We start from the raw sequence: 24064 nt of genomic DNA, 5'->3' as shown, positions 1-24064 counted from the left end.
AAGCATGCATACTCACCCTCATTTAAAAATAGTCATTCTTCCTTTTAGAATTGAGTTCTCTTGAGTATGCTTGTTTTTTTGAAGCTTGAAAAGAGGAAGTTGATAGTGTAAGAATTATCACATTACCCGTTCCTCACAAAATATTTGAAGCTTGAAAGTATCAAAGTAATTCATGAAAATAGCCGTAATTAAGATGAGTTATCTAGCCACCCAAAATTATGAATAATGCATTCAATTTCTTTAACTTGTTCCCAATCTTGGTTCAATTCTGACAGAATGGCCTTGTCATGGAAATAGAGGTTTTGAGAGTGAGCTTCTTCTTTGGGATCTTCTAAATTCATCGACTCCATGAGGTATGGATATTGGTTAGTTCTTGCATTAACAACTTGGTGTCCTGTTCCTAATGAGTGACGGGTAAAAGAATCTCATGTTGAGCATTGCTAAGAATAAGATCTAATTCATATCCAGTCTAGCTGTATATCCAGCTGCATTACAGATGTGATAGAATGGTGGCATAAAATACGAAATACAAATTGTAACAACTCTAGATTGTGATAAGGTAGAATAGAGTTATTTTATATTTCAAACTCTTGTATCTGTAACTCCCTGTAACAATTCTAATATAAATGAAAGGCCTGGAATCGTATAAGGCTAGGCTGGAAAACAATTCTATTATTTGTGTTTACATGGTATCAGAGCTAAAGTGTCTCGTCTTATTAAACGGATTCATCATCTTCGTCTTATTAAATGGCTTTATCATCTCTTCAGCCTCTACCGCCAATACCACCATTACTCCCACCCCTCTCACTCACTCCTCCCACCTCACTCACTATCATTCATCATTTGATTACCCTCAAATTGACTAGTGATAATTTTCTTTTAAGAAAGACACAAAATGTTCCTTATTTGAAAAGCCAGCACCTTTATGGCTACATGTAACTGCACCTCCTCCACCTCAAGTCATCACCTTTGTAGCAGTTGGAGGCACTCAGACTCTCCAAAATCTGGAAATTTAGCACTGGCATCTACAGGATGAGATGATTTTTAGTGCAATTATCTCTTCTCTATCCGAGAAGATTCTTACTCATGTGGTTAAATGTACCACTTCTTGTGACATCTGGCATATTGGTTGAATTAGTGGAATAGGAATTTTCATACTGATGATAACAATTTAGTGTTGAATGTCCTGTCTTGTTGCACACCAGACAAACTGGACGAGTTGTGGATGAAGAATTTCCATTGCCACGACCACGCCCCTGGCCTCTGTTATTTTTCTGGTTGGAGGAAGGAGAGCCACGACCAAGTGCAGGAGAGGAGTTTTGGCGACCACCTTGGCCACCGCGAGAATTTCCTTGACCTGCAAAATTCGCTCTAGCAAGAGAGAGATCAACAGTGGGCTGTTTTTGTTCGAGATCAACAGTGAGCTATTGTTGTTCAAGCCAAAGTTAATGGGATAGTAAGTGCCCATATAAGTCCTCAATGGAGAGAGGATCAATCTGTGTAGTAACGGATGTGACAAATGAACCATGGTCAGATCCGAACACCAGCCAAAAGGAAGGAGATTAGCTCAAAATCATTAAGAGGTCGTTAAGAGGTTGGTCGATGGCAACAAGAGTATCAACCAGTGTAGTGGCGAGGTGAAAATAATCAGCAATGGAAGAGTTGCCTTTCTTCAAAGTGGCGAGCTGATAATGAATTTGCATTGTTCCCGAGAATGTGAGATGAACATGCATTCTAATGCATGCCAGACGTCACGTGAAGTGGTACATTTAACCACATGAGTAAGAATCTTCTCACATAGAGAAGAGATAATTGCACTAATAATCATCTGATCATGCACATGCCAGTGCTGAAATTTCGAATTTGGAGAGTCTGAGTGCCTCCGGTTGCTGCAACGGTGATGACTTAAGGTGGAGGCAGTGTAGTTCCATCAAGATAGCCATAAAGGTGTTGGCCTTTCAAATAAAGAACAATCTATGCCTTTCATAACAGATAATTATCACAAGTCAATTTGAGGGTAATCAAATGATGACCGGAAAAAAAATTAGAGTAAACAAATACATACATGTAAGGTTGTAAGTAGATGAAAAGAAGAATAGAGAAAAAGAATCATATGGTAAGTATTTATTATGAATTATGAGTTGCAGTGTTAAGCTTATCTTCTAACTCAATTAAAGTTTCAATCAACCAAAGATTTGCTTAGGTCTATAGCGTCACCAATCACAGTCATGTCTTAAAGGTTGGTCTGTTTTCTTATGTACATTGTCATAATGAGTTATGTGATTTTTGTTCGACATGGCATTTATAAAGACTAAAAAATGTAGGACACTTGCCAATTTTTTATTTTGCATTTCTTTCCAATTTTTGTCAACATTCAGTTTCGTGATGATGAACTCATAATTTCTTAAGAAATATGGGGCTGCGAGGGTAGATACGTGTAGAATTAGATGTATACATTCCACGTTAAAGAAGTTGAAGTTGATATGAATAAAAAGTTTAATGTTAGTTTAATTTTTAGAAGTGTGAAGCTGAAATTTTGTAATTAGGATTCTAATCAAATTAAAAACCATAGAAGAAGATAATATCTATATTTTATTAAAAATCACATATTGTAGCTGACTCAAATTTCATCTTGACAGATTTAGGGTCCGTTTGGGAGTTCATAAGGGAATGGAATGATCATAAGAGAATGGAAAAGAATGGAATGGAATGTATTTAAGTAAAGAAAATGAATGAAAAAGAATAGAATGTAATGGAATTAAGTAATCTTGATTGGAAGTTTTAAAATAAATGAATGGAAATAAATGAAAGTGAATGGAATATAAGTAATCTTATTTGAGAGCAACATGAAGGGAATATAATGAAATTATTTTATGATAATATTACTATTAGACCCCTATTTTAAAATAAATGATTGAATATATAGGGGTATTTTAGGAGTTTTAGTAAAAAAAATTATTAAATCTAATTTCATTCCCTCTCATTCCTCTCAATTTCAGGGGAATGAGAATTTGAGATTTTAAGGCTCCGCTTGGGAGGAGGGAATAGAATGGAACGGAAAAGAATGAAAATAATCATTTTAGAATATTCTTCCCTTCCCTTGTTTGGGAGTTTTAATGGAGGGAATGGAAAGCTCGTTTTCTTGTTTGGGAGTTTAAGGCCTCGTTTGGGAGGAGGGAATGGAATGGAATGGAAAGAAATAAAAAGAATAATTTTAGAATATTTTTCCCTTCCCCTTGTTTGGGAGTTTTAATAGAGGGAATGGAAAGCTCATTCCCTTGTTTGAGAGTTTAAGTAGAAGGGAATGGAATGAGTAGGAGGGAACACTCATTCCTCTCTATTCCCTTAAAACCTCAAATTTTCATTCCCCCCGAAATTAGGAGGAATGGGAGGGAATGGAATTAGATTTAATGATTTTTTTACTAAAACTCCCAAAATACCCCTGTATATTCAATTATTTATTTTAAAATAAGGGTCTAATAGTAATATTGTTATAAAATAAATCCATTCCATTCCCTCCATGTTGCTCCCAAACAAAATTACTTACATTCCATTCCTTTCCATTCCTTCATTTTAAAACATCCAATCAAGGTTACTTAATTCCATTCCATTCCATTCTTTTCCATTCCTTTCTCTTGCTTAAATACATTCCATTCCATTCCGTTCCATTCCATTCCCTTATGATCATTCCATTCCATTTCATTCCCTTCTCTTATGAACTCCCAAACGGAGCCTAAGGAGGAGGGAATGGAATGGGTAGGAGGGAATACTCATTCCTCTCTATTCCCTTAAAATCTCAAATTTTCATTCCCCCTGAAATTGGGAGGAATGGGAGGGAATAGAATTAGATTTAATTATTTTTTTACTAAAACTCCCAAAATACCCCTGTATATTCAATTCTTTATTTTAAAATAGGGGTCTAATAGTAATATTGTCATAAAATGATTCCATTCCATTCCCTCTATGTTGCTCCCAAACAAGATTACTTACATTTCATTCATTTTCATTCCTTTATTTTAAAACATCCAATCAAGGTTACTTAATTCCATTTCATTCCATTCTTTTCCATTCCTTTCCCTTACTTAAATACGTTCCATTCCATTCTATTCCTTTCCATTCTCTTATGATCATTCCATTCCATTCCATTCCCTTCCCTTATGAACTCCCAAGTGAAGCCTAAAGGAATAGAGAGGAATGAGTGTTCTCTCCTACTCATTCCATTTTTTCCGTTAAAACTCCCAAACAAGGGGAGGAAAGAATATTTTAAAAATATTCATTTTATTTCATTTCATTCCTTCTTTCCAAACGAAGCCTTAAATGTGAGGGGTGTATGGTTAAAGTGGCGATTCTTATTCCTAAAATGATAAATATAAACCGTGAGGCATTGCTTTTGTTATGGATAAAATTTAACTAAAAAATTATTGTAACTTAAAATTACAACTTTACCTGATATCTATGAATTAGCGGTAAATTTTGATAAATCTAGCATGCAACATTTTTAGAAAATTAAAGAGATATATACAAAATTGACTCCTCGTCCTCAAATCTTGACCATTTTTTTGCTTTTTCATTCCCACTCACTCTCGCTAATACCCTGCACAAACTCCCAATCCCAAACGCAAGGGTTTTTGCCTTTGCATTGCAGAGCCAAGCGATAATAATGGCAAATACAAACTCTGCGTCTGCACCAGTGGTCGAAGAAGTAAGGGAGAGGATTGAACTGACACAGATTGAGCGGAGAATCTTCGACAGGCTTCTCGCCACTCTTCGCCATTTTGGCCTCACCAATCACCATCTCCGAGTCGCAGGTGGCTGGGTCCGCGACAAGCTTTTAGGGAAAGAGTGCTACGACATTGATATCGCTCTCGACAACATGTTGGGAAGTGAATTCGTCGACAAAGTCAGGGACTACTTGTTGTCTACTGGAGAACAAGTCCAAGGTGTCGCTGTTATTCCATGGTACTACTACAAATGTTAATTCAACACTCAAACTCTTTGTTTTTTAATTTTTGTACTTGATTTTTATTTTTTGGCCGTATTTTGGGGTTTCATGAAATGGGTTTTGTAGAATTTCATTATTGGCATATAAATATGGTGTTCAAACTCTGTTCTAGATTTTTGTACTTGATTGTTTTTTGCCTGTATTTTGGGGTTTCATGAAATGGGTTTTGTGGAATTTCATTATTGGTATATAAATATGGTGTTCAAACTTCGAAGTTCATTCTTTAATTTTTTTTTGGTGGAGGTCTTGAAGTTTCATTTTTCAACTTTTGAGAATATGGTACACTGGCTACTTTTGAACTTTGTCTGCAAATTTTAGACATCCCACCCTACTAACATTCATAGGCAATGTAAAATTATGTCTTTTATGTTCTAATTTTCTCTTTGCTTTCTATAATTTCATATGGGTGCATGTTCCAATTTCATTCCTTCCTTCATTCTCTCTTTGCTATGGCACATTCAATTCTATGTTCTGCTGCCTAGACTTCCTTTATAGATTACTGTGATGCTTGAATAATGTGAATTGAATTAGATAACCATATTCATGACCTTGCAATTGTTAACCTTTTTATTTATTTATTTTATTAAGTGTTTGGTTCCTTTGACTTTGATTTTCAGCAATCCTGAACAGTCTAAACATTTAGAAACAGCAAGGATGCGCCTTTTTGATATGTGGATTGATTTTGTAAACTTACGGTCTGAAGAGTACAGTGATAATAGCCGCATTCCTACAAAGGTATATAGTTTTCGCATTTTTTTCATTATGATTTTCTATGATTATTTGAAATAAATCAAGAAATTGTTTGATATGTTATATCTCTGGTCATTTTTGTCCATTATTTAGCGTTTAGTGTGTTTAAGAAAATTCTGTTCAAAGTTTGCAATAAAAGGTTTTAATGGGTTAATGATGAGGTTGATTTTGCTAATTTCTTTGCCATAACTGGGGCCTTATGTTGTGGGATACTTTCAGTGGTCATCTTGAGCTTTACTTATGTTCTATCATCTTGTTTTCGTAGTTCTATTTCTTTTAATTTTTGTTTGAAGATAGACTCTGAATATGTTCTTATTCTTCTCATTCTTCTCATTCTTAATGCTTGGTTGTTTTTGTTCTCATTTCTTCAGCTACATGTGATCTCATGTTGTTTTAGTACAAATTGTAGTTTTCATTCAAATATCAGGATAGAAGCTAAACCTTATAGAATCATATGTAGATGATTTTAAGCTTTGCTTGGGGGATGACTTGTGGTTGATATTTTCATTATGAAAGGGGAGAGAGCTCAGTGATTTTATGTAAAATACTTGTTTAAGGTGTTGCTTCAAACTAAAATATTTTCAGCTGCAACATTGCGCCTTCTTTTTTATTTTTATAAAAAAATTTCAATTGACACACTTTAGTAGGTTATGTCTTTCTGAGAGAGAAAAGGACCTCTGCTGTTCATAAAGCCTTGCCAAAAAAGTGCCCCCCCCCCCCCCCTCTTCTTTTCCCACTTTTCCCATGTTGGGAGCATCTTTTAGCCTTCTAAAACTTTGATCATTTGAAAGAGCAGTTCAAATTCTTCATTGTGGGAGTTAATACTTTAAGGGGAAACGGGCTAGTGAGTTTTGCTGATTTCTTTATGACATGATGCTTGTGTAAAATATCCATATGCTCTGCTAGTGTTTCATGACTAATGTCTTCCTTCTCTCTCTGTGCGCGTGTGTTGTGCATACACGTGCTCATGTGCTCACATACATTTATCAGGAAAGAACTGTTGATTACATGTAAAAGAACATAAGGAAAATTTTCCCATGATTTTTATTGCCCATTGATATGTAAGTGAACTAAAAGTAAACACTTTTTGCACTCTGGGACATCCAATTCCTCTTCTTTCTTTAATAAAGGTTACTTATGGCTTATAGCAAAAATTTGGCACAGCAGAAGAGGATGCATACAGAATGGATTTAACCATCAACAGGTATCTTTCATGGGAAATGCATGTCGTCATGATGGGCTAATTATGGTGCTTAGGATGACCTTTTTTTCTGTCTCTGTGTGCATACAATTTGTAAGATGATTTATTATCATTGATTTGAAAATTTTTTATCTTAATTATTAATTTCATTTGATTCCTCAGCCTGTTCTACAATATTAACACTGATTCAGTTGAAGATTTTACTAAAAGAAGTTAATATAGTTTTCATTTGCTTTTGCCTTTCTTTTCCTGGGCTACTCTGCCCACCATGTTAACTGTAACTTTGGTTTTATGGCCTTTGTTTTGTCATTGCAGGCATTGCAGATCTAAAATCTGGAAAGATAGCGACCCCTTTACCTCCGAAGACTACTTTTTTTGGATGATCTGTTACAAGTTATTCGAGCCATCCGTTTTGGTATTTTGTAATTTTATCTTCTGTTATTGTCTTTGCCATTTATTTTTTGTGGCAAACTTTTATTGTTGTCTTTTTTTTTTTTAAATCTTTTAAAAATGTTGCTCTGTGAAGTTCCATTAGCTTTATGAATAAATATCCCATATTCTTAGCTCCACCTAAGCTTAATATTAACACTTCCAAACAGTCCTATTCCTAAACCATTCAGCTCTCTCTATTAGAGCAATTTTTCTGGTTAATTATGGGATATGTCTTTCTTCTAGTCTTGGCCTACACTCTCTCTCTCTTATTTTTACTTTTTAAATTTTTTATCCTTTCTCTTATGCTTGACCGATATTGCCTTTTGTTTTCCTCCTACCTCGTAGCATGTTGATCTTGAACCAAATCATGTTTTGTTTGAAAGCCTTGAAGACATTTTTCTTTTTTTCTTTCCTTTTCACTTTTGTACGTGATAAAAATATAAATGTGTGCTAACAAAAATTTGAAAAAGTATAATCTTTTTTGATAAATCTTGTAGTTGGCATGCACGTGTGGGTAATGGCTCGATAGGAATTTGAGTAAGGTACATGGCAATTACCTAGGTGTAGATTTGGCCCCTCAACTCACCAATTTGTTTATTTGTTTGTTTGTTTGTTTTTTTTTTATTTTTTTTATTTTTTAATATATATAATTTTAATTTTTAAACTTCTATATGCACACTTGCTTTTTGCAACACTATTTTCTCATTTGTGTTCATTTAGGTGCAAGATTTGGATTCCTATTAGATGAAGATCTAAAGGAAGCTGCTTCCTGTGATGAAGTGAAAGATGCTCTTGCAGCTAAAATTAGCAGAGAGCGCATTGGAGTTGAAGTATGTGCAATATCTTGATACTTAAGTTGCTTTGAACATTGAGTGATATTTGAGAACACAACTCTTAACTTCTTTTATGATGAATGCACTGAATAATATTATTTATGACTTCACCTGTTACCCCTTTTTGCAGATTGATCTCATGCTCTCTGGAAATCAACCAGTTAAAGCAATGATGTATATTTGTGATTTGATGTTATTTTGGATTGTCTTCACTCTTCCTCCCAAGTTTGAGCCTGCCAAGTCAGAAGGCTGTGATAGGTATTTGTTAATTTTATGGAATCATATTTTTCAGGTCTTTTTCTTGGTAATGTTTTTGGCAAAAAGTACATCTTGGATGAAGTAACTTGTTACTACAATAATTGTTAATTTTTACTATAAAATTTCACTTAGCTTTTGATATGCTTGGAATTTTATAAATGATGGTTGTAATTGTGAAACTTGATTATCAATGGACCAAGTGAATAGTAGTGTGAAAACTACCCTTCACACACATAACTGTGTTATACAAGTCCTATAGTTTTGTATAATTGATGTATTTCTTAATTGTTAATGCTTGTTGTTTCTACATAACATCTTTAATGTCAATGCTATAACACCTTTCCTTCATTCTCCTCCTCATTGGACAAGTTGAGACTCGCTAATAGGTGTCCAATATGCAGTCTAAGTTTAACTTGTAGTGAACACACCTATGCTCCATTAACGCAGCCAGCAAAAAGCTCTTGGAAAAGCAAGATCAAAGATGAAATTATTCCACAAAAAAGGGTCTTGTTTTGATGTGGGATCTAATCGGCTACCTTCATAGGCTGTTTTAGTGACTAAAAAGTCTTACTTTTATGTTTCTTTGCATTAAGAAGTTTCTGGTCAGTTTAAAGTAAGCTTTCATAGCTGTTATTAATTCTTATTCTTTGCTTACAAAAAAAGGAATTTTCTTGAGACTTAATGTTTAAGGGGTAGTCTGGTGATTTTTAGACTTGCTGGAATGGGCTGTCTAAGAGGCCTATGAGTCATATCTTATGTTCCTGGTCTTTCTCTATTTTCTTTTCCTACTTGGTTCAGAAATTATTTTATTACTTTAATATAAAGGAATTCTAGTCTTTTTTGAAAAAGGATTGTAGCAGCCTACATAAAGGCCATCTTGTTATTATCAATTCATATTTCATAGAGAGATTTGAGTCCAATAAAATCCTAGCAGTCAGTTTTTTTTTTTTTTTTTTTTTTTTTAGCTTTGGCAGTTTTATTGTTTCTTCTTCGTGTGATTGCTTACGGTGTTTTCTTTTTTCCCTCATTCAATCTTTTTTTTTCTTTTTTCTTTTTATAAATTTTTTTACACCAAGCAGCCATCAAATTCTTTAAAGATAAAAGTACACTCATAGAGTCAAGGTTCTTCATTGGTGTCCAACTTTATCTCGAGCTTTGCATGATTGGTAACTTGAATTTGTTGAGATATTTTTTGAGATTCTCTATTGGGAGAGGCATGGTTTGGATGGGTTAGCCTTTATCCATGAACTGGATGTTTGATGTGAGATCTTACTATCAAGCCTTTCAAGTAGAATCAAGGATAGATTTCTTTTGGAGAGCAATTAGGAAGACAAAATCTCTAAAGAAGGTTGAAGTCTTTGTTTGGACGGTTGTAAATCTCTAAAGAAGGTTAAGTCTTTGTTTTGACAGTTGTTCATGGTAAAATCTTGATGGTGGATAACCTTTGTAGGCAAAACATAATCATGGTTGGTTGGTGTTGTATGTGCAAAAAGTTGCTGGGAGACAATTAATCATCTTTTCTTGCATTGTGCTATAGCTAATGAGATTTGGTTGCTGCCGATGAGCTCTAGCTTAAATTGATTTACTCTTATAATAATGGGATGTAACTTACCAATAAAAAAGAGAGCTTCGATCTCTAGGTTTTTGCCTTACTGAAGTTTATTGGGTAATGCCAAATTCAGTGATGTATCTTTTAGGCTAGGTAATATTAAGAAACATTTTATGTGTGGTATGCTATTCCATTATGTTTGACTTGGTGTTTTTGGAGGGGGAGAACTTCTATGATGCTTGAAGGAGTTTAGACCACGTTGTTTGGGACTTCTATTCTTAAGATCCTTGTCTGAATGGTTAAGGGGTATTGGAGATCTTGCTTGTAATTCTTTTAGTTTTTTTAATAAAAAATTAATTAATATATATATATACACACACACACACTTTGTAACTTCATATGTTCGTTTTTTGGTTGTGCTCTTGTATAACCCCTCTTGTACTAGGGCCTTCATTCATGATTGGTATGTCACACACATTCTTGAATCTATGGTAGGAGAGGAGGTGTAATTTGAGCTAGGGCTTCATCATTTAAAATTTCTTTTACTTATAAAAAAGAGATTCACTCTTTTTATTTATTTATTTAAATTTTTATAAGTACTGTTCTTACAATCTTGCCACCACTAAGTCCTTTAAACATCAAACTAAATCCAAGAATCCTTCAGGAACTTATCAAGAAACCTATTATGGTGCTGACTTTCTTAAGGATCCTGCATCATATAGGTCTCAGAGCCTATCACACAATTCTATCCCATGTCATCCATCCTGGTTACCTAACTGGTGTAGTGCTAGTAGTATGACGAGCTTTGATATACTTCCTTAGCCCAATTTGTAGGAAAGATATGGAACTAGCACCCTTTTGGGGAGTGAAGGGAGCCCCTTGGAGAGTGTCCTTTCTTATTTGGACGGCTGTGTGGGGGAAGATCCTTGTGACAATCTTAGGAAGGGAGAATATACTATAGTGGTTTGCTGTTGTATGTGTCGGTATAGTGGGGAGGGGGTGAATCACCTTTTAATTCATTGCAAGGTGGCTTATCAATTGTGGTGTTTTGTATTGACGTCTTTTGGCATCTCCTGGGTATTGCCAAGGAGTGTGAAAGATATTTTGTTTGGTTGGCAGAGTTGGTTTGGAAAAAATTTCATTGGATATTTGGAATATGGTTCCCCTTAGTTTGATGTGGAACCTTTGGTGAGAATGGAGTAGGAGAACGTTTGAGGACTTGGAGAGTTCTAGGGACTAGCTTCTAGCTCATTTTGTTGGGACTTTGTTTGATTGGTCTCTAGCTCAGGGAGGCATGAATAGAGATTCTATTCCTATGTTTATTGAGTCATTTTGTATGAAGTAGTCTCTTTTCAATAAAACTTCCTTACTTATCAAAAAAAAAGTATATGAATCAAAAAGTTCCTCAAATAATGTTATTGGGTACAAACTCTTTAGTTTTTTCATGCATATTAATATTAAGGATAAAATGATTACATGAATAGGAATAGGATTGGTTCTGAGTGGCCTTGTCAGTTATATAAAAAGCGCACCTAGTAGCTAAAGAAGTGCCAGGTGCAGTGAGGCACAATTGCAGGAATATTTAGTGCTGAAGGTGCGAAGTTAAGGAGATCTTTCTAATAATAATATTATTTAATGCTATATTAGTTTAGTTTCATTCTAGTCAATATTTTTGTTTTATGTATTTTATTTTTCACTCCTTAGAAGAAAATTTATGAACTATAGATGATTCAAGAATTGTTGACAAGTTACGCATAAAATCTTTTGGTCCTTGTTCTTCTTTGGTTCAACCTCTGTTTCTTTCTCTTGATCTTGCAGCAATAATATCTAGACAATATGTTATTAATTTATGGGGTATCATCCTCCTTTTCTAATGGACAATGGTCCAACCGTTAATATGCCAAGATATTCCTTAGCTTGGTTGGTTAACCAGTTTGGAGAAGTGTTTGACTCTTTTCCCTCCCCAAGCATTTTTGTGAATTTCTTGTATTAAAAATGCACCAGACTCAGCTTCAGCTTGGACGCATCCTAGGCTGTTGGAGTCCCCAGTACCTTACAGTGTGCCTTTTGACTTCAAATATTTATGGCCTTTTTTTTTTATGATATGTGAAGCATTTAATAAAAAAAAAAAAAAAAAAAAAAGGCCCAAATTTCAGCATTTATGTCTATACTCAGGTTTGATCAACATGCCTTTTAAGAGTTACATGTAATCAGACAGAATTCCTTGCACATAATCAGCCTTTTGCTTTTCATGTGTTTTGTTTTCCACTTTTGTATGTTTTTCATTCTCAGTTATTTCCATTTACCTTGTATAGGATTAGCATTGGTTACTTAGATGCTACATGGAGCCTCATTCAATTGATTGGAGACTCTACTTTCAATGTAAGTGGCTACTATATGAACATTATATATCTACTTAATTTTCTCACATTACTCTCATTTGTTGTTTGCAGTTATGTATCATTATCAATAGTGGTTCTAGTTCATCCTCTACTCTTCTATGTTTAGTTTCTTGTGTTATTCTTGGAATTATCGTTTTGTGTAACATGTGAATCTTAGGATGAACAACGAAGGCTGTCCTTGTACGCTGCCTTGTTTCTCCCATTTAGGAAGACCATATATAAAGATAACAAGGCCAAAAAGGTACTATCTCTATCCCTTTTCTTATCCATCGTGTTTGTGGCTTCCATCTTACCGGTTGAATGGCCTGTTGTACTAGCATTATCATTATTGCACATGTAGCAAAGTGCATTGTTCAACTGGTATTAGTAACTATGTTGTTTTGACAATACAGATTCATTGACCCTTCTTTCTTTTAGTGTTATCAATCCCTTCCCCCCAAAAGGGAAAAAAATATTATATATATAAAATCCCAGGACTAGGCTTTTCGGGAGAACAGGACTGAATATGTTTTAAAGAAGTGTAATAAAAATCTTTGTTGCCAAAACAAAGATTTTTCCCTCTCTTGGGTGAAATAGCCTAGCTGAAATGATTCTTGTTGTCTACCGTACTGGGAGCTGAATGATGTAATCCACAAAGTGAGTGGTCATCTATTGTGCTGCCACTGCAGCAGCTTTTACTCTGCTTGAATCTTAAGTGGAAATGACCTGGTGGGTTCCATCTATTGTTATATGTCTTGATTGGTTTTCTTGGTTTCAGGGAGAATGATACTGAAGAAAGGAGTAAGAGTTTAATCCTCAGTAACTTTTTTTAATATTTTATTTCAAGGGCCAAAGTATAATATTTTGGAATTTTTTAGATTATTCATTAATTATGCTTTTAAGTGGCTGATAATAATTTCTGTACTTGATATCTATGCTTGTTCCTGAATGTAGCTTTCCAAATTTTTTAGATTATTCCTTAATTATGCTAGAGTTCGTTCTTGAACTACAGATACCTGTTGTCAATTACATTTTCCGGGAGTCTCTTAAGCGAAAAGCCAGTGATGCTGAGACAGTAAGCTTAAGCCTACTCTCTTTTAAGTTTCTAACATTAGATATTTTGGTTTAAATTACAAGTTCTAACGTATATTATTTCAGTATTTCTTTAATCTGCAGATATAATAGTTTGGTCACAATTTTTTCTTTACTGTAGGTTGTAAATCTACACAGTGCATTGGACAAATTCTTATCTTTGATTCCTTTCCTAGTGTCCGATGGGAACATCCAACCCATTGAAGTTAATTGGGGAAGAGGATTGGATGATGTCCCTCTTACTTCAAAACTTCGGGTACTGACAGGTATGGTTTCTATATACTGCATTGTATATCCTTTTTTCATTATCTGCAGAATGAAGATTCTGTTTCTAATTGTTGTGGGCAAAACCTTAATTAAAGTCTATCGAAGTTCTGTTTTGTTTAGTGCACCCACTATTACCCTTAAAACAGTTTAGTAAAATCGTATCTCCATTCAGGTATTAATGCATAAAGACAACTTGCATGCGCTTGTGTGTGTTCAAAGAAACCCAGCAGAATTATTTTGTACAGTCAAGGGAATGGTATAGTGGAAAATTTGTAGCGCACGCGCCGCACACACACACACACACATATATAGAGAGAGAGAGAGAGAGCCCCATCCCCAAAAAGAAAAGGAAATATAGGAAATGGAATAGAATTTGAAATATTAACTCATGAGTAATTGAACTTTGATGCACTTATCTTTCCATTTGTAGTCTTGCTTGATTAGTTTGGATTCTGGAACCATAGAAAAGTTGTAAATGAAGATGGTTAATAGTAATAGGAGAACAATAGGAGAGAGACCCATAAGAGAATGAAAATGAACGGAGGAAATAAACGTAATAAATAAGTTTAGAACAATTACAATTCTACTGTGTTTTAAATGTAACATAATGTCTAGGTATTTATAATTTATTGTTTTCCATCCCATTTATTAGTTTTTTTTTCTTCTTTAAATTTGTTGTGACTTATGTGATGAGTTTTTTTTTTTTTTTTTTTTTTTTTAATTTAAAAAAATGGGCACCAAAAAGCCCTACTCCAATAATAGTTGTATAAATGATCTGGGACTAAAAATTTTAACTGAGGTTTGGTACATAATGAAATAAATGATTTTAAAAATCTTCATATAATTTAAAGTTTCAAAAACTTATAAAAGAATTTAATCTCTTCTTTCAATATCCAAATAAATCAGTATTTTTTTATAAGTAAATATTTCATTGAGCACAACCCATGCACTGTGTACAATAGGTACACCAACAGTGAGCACTAAAAGTACAGGCATCAAGCATCTCAGCTTGGCAAAAGAGAACAGATTGGAATCATTTATCCACTCAAATAAAGATTTGAAGAATAAAAGCTTCAGATCAAGTACAAATATTTCACATCCTTCAAAAATTCCTAGCTTTCCTCTCTCTCCAATTCGTGACATTGCCACATCTACCAAACCTGCCTTGCCAACTTGCTAGAAACTCCACAACTTGCAAATTAAAATTTGTGGGGTTATTTTGAATTATTATAGTTCCAATTGCAAATAATTCCATTAAAGATAGAATTAAGTTAAATGTGTAAAAAAAGGTTATATGTCTTTGTGTTCAAGGAATATATGTGTGGGACATGCATCCGGCTGTGACAATGAAAGTGAATATTTTTTTCCAATTTGGTTTTGGACCGATCATTTTGATAATCAAAATAAAAGTTGTGAATTTTGACTAGACACTGAATCAATCTAGATCCAGAAGTGGGCCTTTTTTATAATTTGGTTAAATAACACTCCTTTATTGGTTTCTAATATATTTTGTTACCTAATCATGTAATCTAACTTCTTATTGTAATTTTTAAGTTGCATAACTTTCTTATGGCTAACATTTTGTTCTTACCTATACAAGATTACTTCTACGAGAAATCAAAGATTTTTGGCGAGTGACCTTGTTGTTGTCTACATTGTTATATCCCACTGAAGTTGATTGTACAGAAGATTTTCCAAAGCAGCACTTTCAATTGGACAAGCAAAGAGATCTATTTGAGGCAGTTGAAAGTGCCATTGCTAAATTAGGTATGGACAATGTCTCTTTCACTATTTTCTCGAACTTTCATTTTAAACTTAGGGGGCCTTCAAAGAATTGCGTGCTAAATATGCTCTAGACTTCCATATTTATTGGTGGTGAGCGACATTTTCTCAAACTTTCATTTTAAACTTAGGAGGCCTTCAAAGGATTACGTGCTAAATATGCTTTGGACTTCCATATTTATTGGTGGCAAGTGACATCTGTGGTCTAATATCTTTGTCTAAGTAACATGCCATAACTGATTGTTACTCTATGAAACCTCATGCTTTCAAAGCCATAGAAGTCTATTGCCTTCAATTTTTCATATCTGAAAATCTGCATGATTTGCAGTGTTCAATCATGGAGTTTTCAATTTTCCAGTATCTGCTCACTGCCTTCTAATTCTCTGATTTTGTGAAGTCCATCCATGCATAATTATCTATAGGAGTGGCCCAGTATTGAAATATATTAATTGCCAACAAAACTAGAAGGCGGCAAAAATCATTATATTCTTTTGGAGTAGTTATGCTTTCCTTGTTGGGAAACATTAGTTAATCCTAATGCTCATCAAGTCTTGGGAAGGATTCTTGCAAATCCTTTTTATCATTATCTGTTTATTTATTAATTGAATACAGGTCTTGAGAAAGTGTGGGATGCAAAACCACTGGTCAATGGGAAGGACATTATGAGTGTCTTGCAGCTTAAAGCTGGAGGACCACTTATTAGGGTTTGGGTAAGTGTTTCTTCTTTTTTTTGAGGGAAAAGAGGGGGGTTTGTTTCTAGTGCCAAAAATTATTTTGGAACTTATAAAAATACCGAATCTGTGTGAGAGTTTTTGTCTCATTATAATTGCTGGTGACACTAAATTCATTCATTAAGCAGCAAAAAAAATTGCTTGCGTGGCAACTAGCCCATCCCTATGGAACTGCAGAGGAATGCACTGATTGGATGAGGCAAAGCCATTCTAAGCGTGTAAAGACAGAGTAACTATCGACTCTTTGAGATGTACTCATGGCGAATCTCATCTGGACCAATTGGTGAGAGCACTCTGGCTTGCACTGAAGGAGAAGCTTGACTGCTAGTTGCCAGAAATTGCTGAGACATGGTGTGGTTCCCTGATGGATTTCTGGGATTGGAGTTACTGTGGCTATTCAATTAGGGGGCACCAGCACTCCTGCCACATTTGAGATAAGAAAATGCTTCAAATATATAGTGCATCATCTTTCTCACAACATATGGTTCACACAATATAGATGCAAGAGAATTATTGGTCCAACTGATGATCTCCTGCCCACTCAAAGAGAATGAATCTCCATGCTTATTGTTAATGTAAATAAAAATTTCTCAATGTTATTGAATTTCTCCATAGGCAGCGACTTAGCACCTGTCCTGGTAAATTCGCCACTTTCTACAAGCATGGACAAATGACACTTTTGTACAAGCATTCGTGCAAAATGATGGTTACCACCAAATTTGCTACCTTCTATTTTGTGCTCTTGTGATCAAAGAGTAACCAAGCTGTAAAAGTTTCATCCATAATGGTTAAAATAGCAATGCTAATTTTTTTTGGTGACGAATTGCACTTTTTTTACCCTATTTATTTTGTCTCCGCAAAACTAACATTTTATTGATTGACATCCTAATTTGAGTGAATTATATTAGTATGCACTATATTGTGTTAATTGAGAGTTAAATTGAACAAAAATTGTGATCTTCGTTAATCATTACAACCAATTAGTGTATTTTTTTCTTAATTGCACAATATCCGTCTGATTTTAACATCTAGGTTAGATGGTGGGGGGGGACATTGATATAATTTTTTCAATTGGGATGTTAATCTTGCAACATGATAGTCTTTTTGGGGGGGGGGGGGGGGGGGGAATGGGGAGGAGGTGGGGGAGACTTACTTCATAGAACTCACAAGAATAGCAGTGTATCAGTGTTTCAGTGTATATGTAAATAGGTAGGAGGCTCTAATACCAATTACAAAAACAAGGTGAAAATGAAGAAAGAATGGAAGAAAGACTTGTATTATTATTCGTCGTCTACTACAAAAGAATGTTACTCTATATATATATATAGAAAGAATGGAGTATAAAGAAGACAACTTATAAGGAATCACCAGAAGCTTTCTTAGGTGTCTCAAGTACATATATTTCTACAAGCTTCTCATGCTTATCTTTAGAAGTCGGTGAAAGTTTGAGGAACAGTGTAATTCCTCCACTTTTGGTTTTGTCTATTTTAAACCTTGGACTAATCTCAAATGGCATGGATATGGTAGTTTTGGAGTGGGAAGTTCTGGATCATAGGCAAGGAATGGACCTGGAGCTTTCTCTGTTACGACATGGAATATATGAAACAAAAATAATTACTCAAGGATTCAAAGGAAATGAAAGGGGCCAGTTGTCATTGTAGAAGAACGAGAGAGAACTCCTAAATGTGTATAATCAAACCACCAAAACTCTTATTTATTTATTTATTGGAAGATAATAAGGGAGGGGAGAGGTGAGGTTCAAATCACAGACATAAGATACCATAAAAAATGTCATTACCATTGGATTATCATTTAAACTCCATCTCGAGAGCTCTTTTTAAGGACACTAATGGGTTCTGCCTCCAACCGATTTTTATAGTAGGAATATCGCTAAGGCTATTTTTAAATTTTAAGGACAATAGTGAAGTAGGTGTAGGTGCGAACTCCTAAATGAGTATAATTAGACCACTAAAGCTCTTATTTATTTATTTATAGAAAGATATAATAAGAGAGAGGGAAAGTGAAATTCGAATCACAAACATAAGATACTACAAAAGATATCATTACCATTAGATTATCATTTGAACTCCACTTCAAGGGCTCTTTTTAAGGACACTATTGGATGTTGCCTCCAACCAATTTATATAAGATGAATATCAATGAGGTTATTTTTAAATTTTAAGGACACTAGTGAAGTAGGTGTAGGTGTGATAATTCAGAATGACAAGGGTGAGCTAATAGTTATGTTGAGTAAAAGAGAGAAGATGGTTATTTGTCAATGTAGCCAAAGAAATTGAGGCAGCAACAGTAATCCAATTATCCAAGCCCTCTCTTTTCCGAAGAATGTCAATATACAAAATGTGATTATCAAAGGAGACTCGCTAACAACAATAAAAGCACTCACAGAAAATGAACCTGATTTCTCCATAGTTGGTGACATGCTTGACGAAGTAAGGAATGCATTCAGAGCTTTATGCAATTGCATGGTCTATCCCATATGTAGATAGGCAAGGGAACACCGAACACAGCAGCCTATAAGCTAGCTAGGTATGCTCAAGATGTGGTAAGAGCTGAGGTATGTTTAGGGGATGCTCCATATATATATATATATATATATATATATATTTTTTTTTTTTTTTTTTATGTTGAAACATTACTTAACATCCGATGTAATACAAGTTCATTAATAAAATCTTCCTTCATTCTTAAAAAAAAAAAATGATAATGACTTAATAAGGGTACAAAAATGTTGTAAGACACAATATGGGCCATTTTTATGATTTATTACTTTTTGATTATTTTTGTGCTGCTACTTTTGAAATTTTAGATTTGTGGGATTTAATTTATTTTTGATAAAGTGCAAATCATCAGTTTTTATAAGTACGTCTAGATGGAGCTGAGTCCTCGTCTGTGTCCCTGCAAATATGGTAAGATGGCTCCCTCAAGGTGGTCACCGGTGTGATGTCTGCCACAATGTCTCCGATGCCAAAATTAGTACAAGGAAGCCTTTAGAGAATAACACAAAATATCAGAATAACTATCAGTGATTTTAGGTGTGTCTGTGTACCTTGTGTTGATGTTGTGAGGGGTTTATATATGTTTCCACTCCTCCTAGCCGTTGTGGCTATTATTGTGGTTTTAATGCCTATCTTGGTAACGCTTTATGCTCTATAATATAAGCTTTGATGGGCCTCAACGGTCTATACAGCTGGTCTCGTAACCGTCCGTGGTATTATTAATTGCATTGAATGGCTTCCTTACCTTCGCCAGTGATGTGGATCTATTGACGAAGATATTTGCTTAGCTCATCTGAGACAGTAGACTTCGTCAGTCCCATCAATTTCCTTGAATTTTTTAATGAAAGTGTGGTCATTATATATATGTGTGTATTATTATTATTATTATTTTACAACCTAATGAAGCACTAGTCATATTTGTACAATACTCCACATTTGTGCAATACAATAGGTACTACTTGTAATCACTTGTACAGCTAAGATCAACTCTGTAAATGTTTGCTATGAGATTCAAGATATACCTGTGCAACATACACTTATACAATTTAATATTATAATAAAATCTATAATATGAGATATCATAATTTTCCCATTCTTAAATCTTAAACGTACTATTTAAGGCTCACACTATGTAGTACCCTTACACAATATCTAATATGTTGGGTTTAATATTATTTGCGATGACCCTAGGAAGTAATAGACTCATCAAAATTTACCCCAAAATGGCTCATCATAATTAGAGTTTCTTGTAATCAGATTTATGGATTTGTATCTAACTAGAATGAGATTGAAATTTTCGTTTTTGTTCTTTTTTTATTTTTTATTTAATCAGTTGATATATATATATATATATATATATATATATAAGATTTTGTTACTAATAAGGTGACAAAGTTGAAGACAATTAATCACAATTATTGGCATTGATCGTGAAACGTAGACTCATCTGTGCTATATAGTATATACCCCAAGAATGAATATAGAGATCTCTATAAGATGACATTCTAATCGATTTAAGACCAAGTGCCTATAAGAATCATGATAATAGTAGAAATAATCATGGAAAGATCAAGCCAACTTGTACGTCAGTTTATGCACTCATGCTTATGATAAGATTCCATACTTCGATGGAATCATTGGAATGTTAGGTTGAAATACTATTCTTAATTGGTTGTTTAGTTTTGAAAGGTTCTTGATAATCTCGAAAGCTAATGTTGCAAATTGGTAGGATGAGATGCAATACTATACATATAGAATTCAAGGGGGAAAGTAAATTCATTCATATGTGCTAGAACGAGGTCATTGACAAAGCAATTTTTTTTTTTCCTATCATTATGATCGAGAAAAAGATAAAATGACGACATTTTAATATAACAATCAATACGAGTTTTATGTGCAACAGTTAAAAAAGAAGATATCAATATAAAGGTTTGAAGATCCAAAACTACAAGTTGACGTTGAAGAAGAAACTCTAAAAATAAGAAAGTAGCAAGGTCGAGAAATGAACCTATGACAGAATTTGAAGAATTTGTCGTTGAAGATAGTTTTTGTTTTTATTTTTATTTTTATGAGAAGACAGTATTTTGATGGTAATTTTTGAAGTTTTTCGACTTAAATGGTTGTAAGCTATATCAATATAGTGATAGAACATCCACTAATTGTGAATTTTATTTATTTATTTTTGGCATGGTTGTTAGTATATACCTTACGATATCTGTGTACAACACATTGAATTATGGGTGTATTGGGAATGCTCAACCTGCCATATAAGATTTATTATAAACGTATTGTGAATATCAAATTTCTCTAATATATATCATAATTGTGTATGTATATCGATAGGATGCACAATCGTATTGAATCAATGTATTGACACGTATCTTCCATTCATAAACGCATGAATTTATTTTGGGACAACATGAATTTAAGCAAGTGGATCAGATTTTATTGAGCACAACAAGACAAAATATAGCTTTGTAATTAGTATTTTAATTTTAGGAGAATAAGCTAGTTTACAACACGAGTATTTTTTTTTAAATTAGTCCTTTTTTCCCCTCTTAATTAATTATTTTTCTTTGATTAAATCATATATGTATGTCTTCAACTCTTATTTTAACGGTTTTCATCCATGACAATCTCTAATTTAGAGCAACACAAGGTCCACAACAGAAATGAACATTACCTTTTAAGTGTATGTTTGGCAAAAATTATTTTTGTTAACTTATTTTACTATTCAGCTTATTTTGCTACTATTTATGGGTCTCACTACACTTTTTGATATTATTCATGGATCCTATTATACTATTTCAGCTAACTTTTACCTTTATTTATAGTACTTTCAATAAAAAATTTTCAATTTCAACAAAATAAGCGAATCTCAAATAGGCCCTAAGTATGATAAAAAAATAATAATAATGTATCCATCCGTACTCCAGTCTCATACAAAATCAACTCTTCGCTTATGTAGTTATATTAATTACATGTTAATTACAAAATCATCAATTTGATTGTAGATATTGTAAATATAATTCTAGTTGAAATATTTATTAGATTTGGTATATATTATCATATAAGTGATGATAAAACAAATTATATATTAATTGAATATAAATTACGCCATTTTAGTTTGGTTTTATTTTCGTCAGACAAGTTTTATTTTGATCATATTTTCATCCTTCCACATTTACACTCACCCCTAATGCTTTCATCCATAACTCTCATTAACCGTTTAAAAACAATTATTTAAAAATAATAAAAACTATTTGCATTCATTTCCTCGTATTGAATTTTTTGATCTTTAAACCACCACTTACGTGACTTACAGATTCATTATGATTGCTTTCTCTCATAATTAAGAGTGTCACTGTAGCTAGTCTCATAATGTGATTATCTTGTTTAGCATTAAGTGTCATTGATTACATAAAATGTTAAAGGTATTATAAGTTTTGTTACATAAAACTTACTAATTAATGTGATAATAAATGTAATTAGTGAGCTTCAACCATATATAATACATATCAGTATAATTATAAGCACAATGCAGTAAAATTTATGGTATTCATAGTATTATTCTAAAATAATTAGTACTAAAATTTTTATAACTTTTTAGGGCAGATTAAGAGAACCTTCCTTTCAAATAATTTATTTGATTCTCTCTACATATGAGTGTGGTAGGGATGAGATAGAAAAGAAGTGTATGTATATTAGCATTACTTTTCAAGATTATAATCCAAACCCTACTTCAACCTATCTCATCCATTATATGTCACTTAAGAAATAAAATTATTTTCTTCTAGCAAAGAAAACAGACCCACAAAAAAAAAAAAAAAAAAAAAAAAAAAAAAGAGTTGATAATAATCACAAATTTTAATTCGTTAGGGCATGGGCTCTTTACCTTCTAAAGATCGACAGGAAAGAAATACATCCAGACGCGTTAAATATTGCGTTTAATATATATGTTACAAGACGTTTATAATAATAATAAATAAATAAAAACCATATCTAACTCCAAAGTTCCGAATGACATCCAATTTTTATTGATCACAATAAAACACTTTTTTCTTTTCTTTTCTTTATAAATATCTTAAAGATATATCATTCGCTTGTGGAGTATCTTGAATTCCAGTATTTCTCAATTTCCTCAGCTGTTCTTCCAGGGATTCTACCAGCAATTAGAGACCATCTGTGTAATTTAAGCCACATGCAATATTAATTAGTACAATAAAATAAGAAAAGAATAACAGAGAGAGAGAGAGAGAGAGAGTATGTGTGCGTACCTCTCACCAACAAGATTAAACATTCTTATAACTAGTGTCTCTTCATCATATGAGAATTGTAGCTCAGTCTCTTTATTGTTATCTTCTGCAGCAAATTAGTACAGTGGTCTAAATGAGAAAACACAGGCATATATGGGCATATATTTACTATTTAGTATCCGTGGAGAGAAAAGAACACAAAAAGGGAAACAAAACTATCAAACTGGTTAATATCTAGGTATTAAGGAAAAGCTTTTTTTAATTACAAACAAGTTTCATATTTTTTTTTCAACCCCATTAAAACATCAAAAGAAATTTAGTAGTAATATTATTATTCCTCAAAAGAAGATTTATAATGGATACCAAAGCAGAATGGCCATCAGTATTGAAATGGGTGCATAGAAATTTACTTTATGTTACATGAAAAGCATAAACTCCATAAGAGACAAGACAAAAAAAACAAGCAAAAGAATGATAAACTGAAGACATAATGACGAGTTTTAACTTTTTAAAATTTTTACATTATGGATTATATAACTAATACTCATAGCTAGCCTTATTGATATTAACTTTTAATTTATTACAAAAAAAAAAATGAAAAAGACAAGGACATTATTGACATTAAATAGAGGGGTCACCTTTAGAGTCCAAAGTAGTAGTAGTAGAATCATCGATATCAGTAGAAGTAGAGTGATCCAAGGAAGCCATATTTTATGCTGAACAGAAAGATATAGAGAGAATTTAGGACTTTAGTTGTCAGTAAGAAGAAGCTATGGGAGATATGTAGGTTTAGTCGTGGCTCTTAATCTTAAATACTGAGCCCTAGAGAGAAAGTCCTCAAGTGAAGAATGGAAGGTGGGAAAAAAAAGGGACATAGTAGGAGTAGAATGTTAGTTGGCAAGGGTCGCTGTGTTTGGTGACTGAAGTGATTTATTTAACAAACACTATATCAGAGCGTTCAGAACATACTCAATTCCTTAGGGAATATAGCTACGAGTTTTATATAACTATACA

The 24064-nt window shown here is 33.4% G+C and overlaps 1 protein-coding gene and 1 pseudogene across 2 annotated transcripts; one reads left to right on the top strand and one right to left on the bottom strand.

Moving 5' to 3' along the window:
• The first annotated feature begins 4520 nt into the window (after positions 1-4520).
• LOC115958589 lies at positions 4521-17088 on the top strand (annotated as a pseudogene). The gene is made up of 14 exons (XR_004084558.1): positions 4521-4959; positions 5620-5737; positions 6901-6956; positions 7116-7165; positions 7269-7368; positions 8106-8215; positions 8349-8476; positions 12341-12407; positions 12585-12668; positions 13419-13481; positions 13620-13764; positions 15365-15532; positions 16160-16257; positions 16407-17088. The product of XR_004084558.1 is annotated as a tRNA nucleotidyltransferase cca2-like (transcript).
• Positions 17089-22866: 5778 nt separating this feature from the next.
• LOC115958377 (MYB-like transcription factor ETC3) lies at positions 22867-24009 on the bottom strand. Its single transcript, XM_031076793.1, has 3 exons — positions 23689-24009; positions 23072-23156; positions 22867-22977 (listed from the first exon to the last, which is right to left on the bottom strand). Exons 1-3 carry the CDS (start codon positions 23756-23758, stop codon positions 22890-22892), a joined length of 243 nt encoding a protein of 80 aa, XP_030932653.1. The 5' UTR covers positions 23759-24009; the 3' UTR covers positions 22867-22889.
• Between the last annotated feature and the right edge of the window lie 55 nt (positions 24010-24064).

This window comes from Quercus lobata, chromosome 8, assembly GCF_001633185.2.
Source record: "Quercus lobata isolate SW786 chromosome 8, ValleyOak3.0 Primary Assembly, whole genome shotgun sequence".
Lineage (NCBI taxonomy): Eukaryota > Viridiplantae > Streptophyta > Magnoliopsida > Fagales > Fagaceae > Quercus > Quercus lobata.
This window is presented reverse-complemented; position numbering and strand designations above follow the sequence as displayed.

Coding starts and splice junctions, on each gene's coding strand:
- LOC115958377 (XM_031076793.1), bottom strand. CDS start 23,758: ATGGCTTCCTTGGATCACTCTACTTCTACTGATATCGATGATTCTACT. Junction 23,157..23,688: donor TACTACTTTGGACTCTAAAG/GTGACCCCTCTA, acceptor AATTTGCTGCAG/AAGATAACAATAAAGAGACT. Junction 22,978..23,071: donor TTTAATCTTGTTGGTGAGAG/GTACGCACACAT, acceptor TAAATTACACAG/ATGGTCTCTAATTGCTGGTA.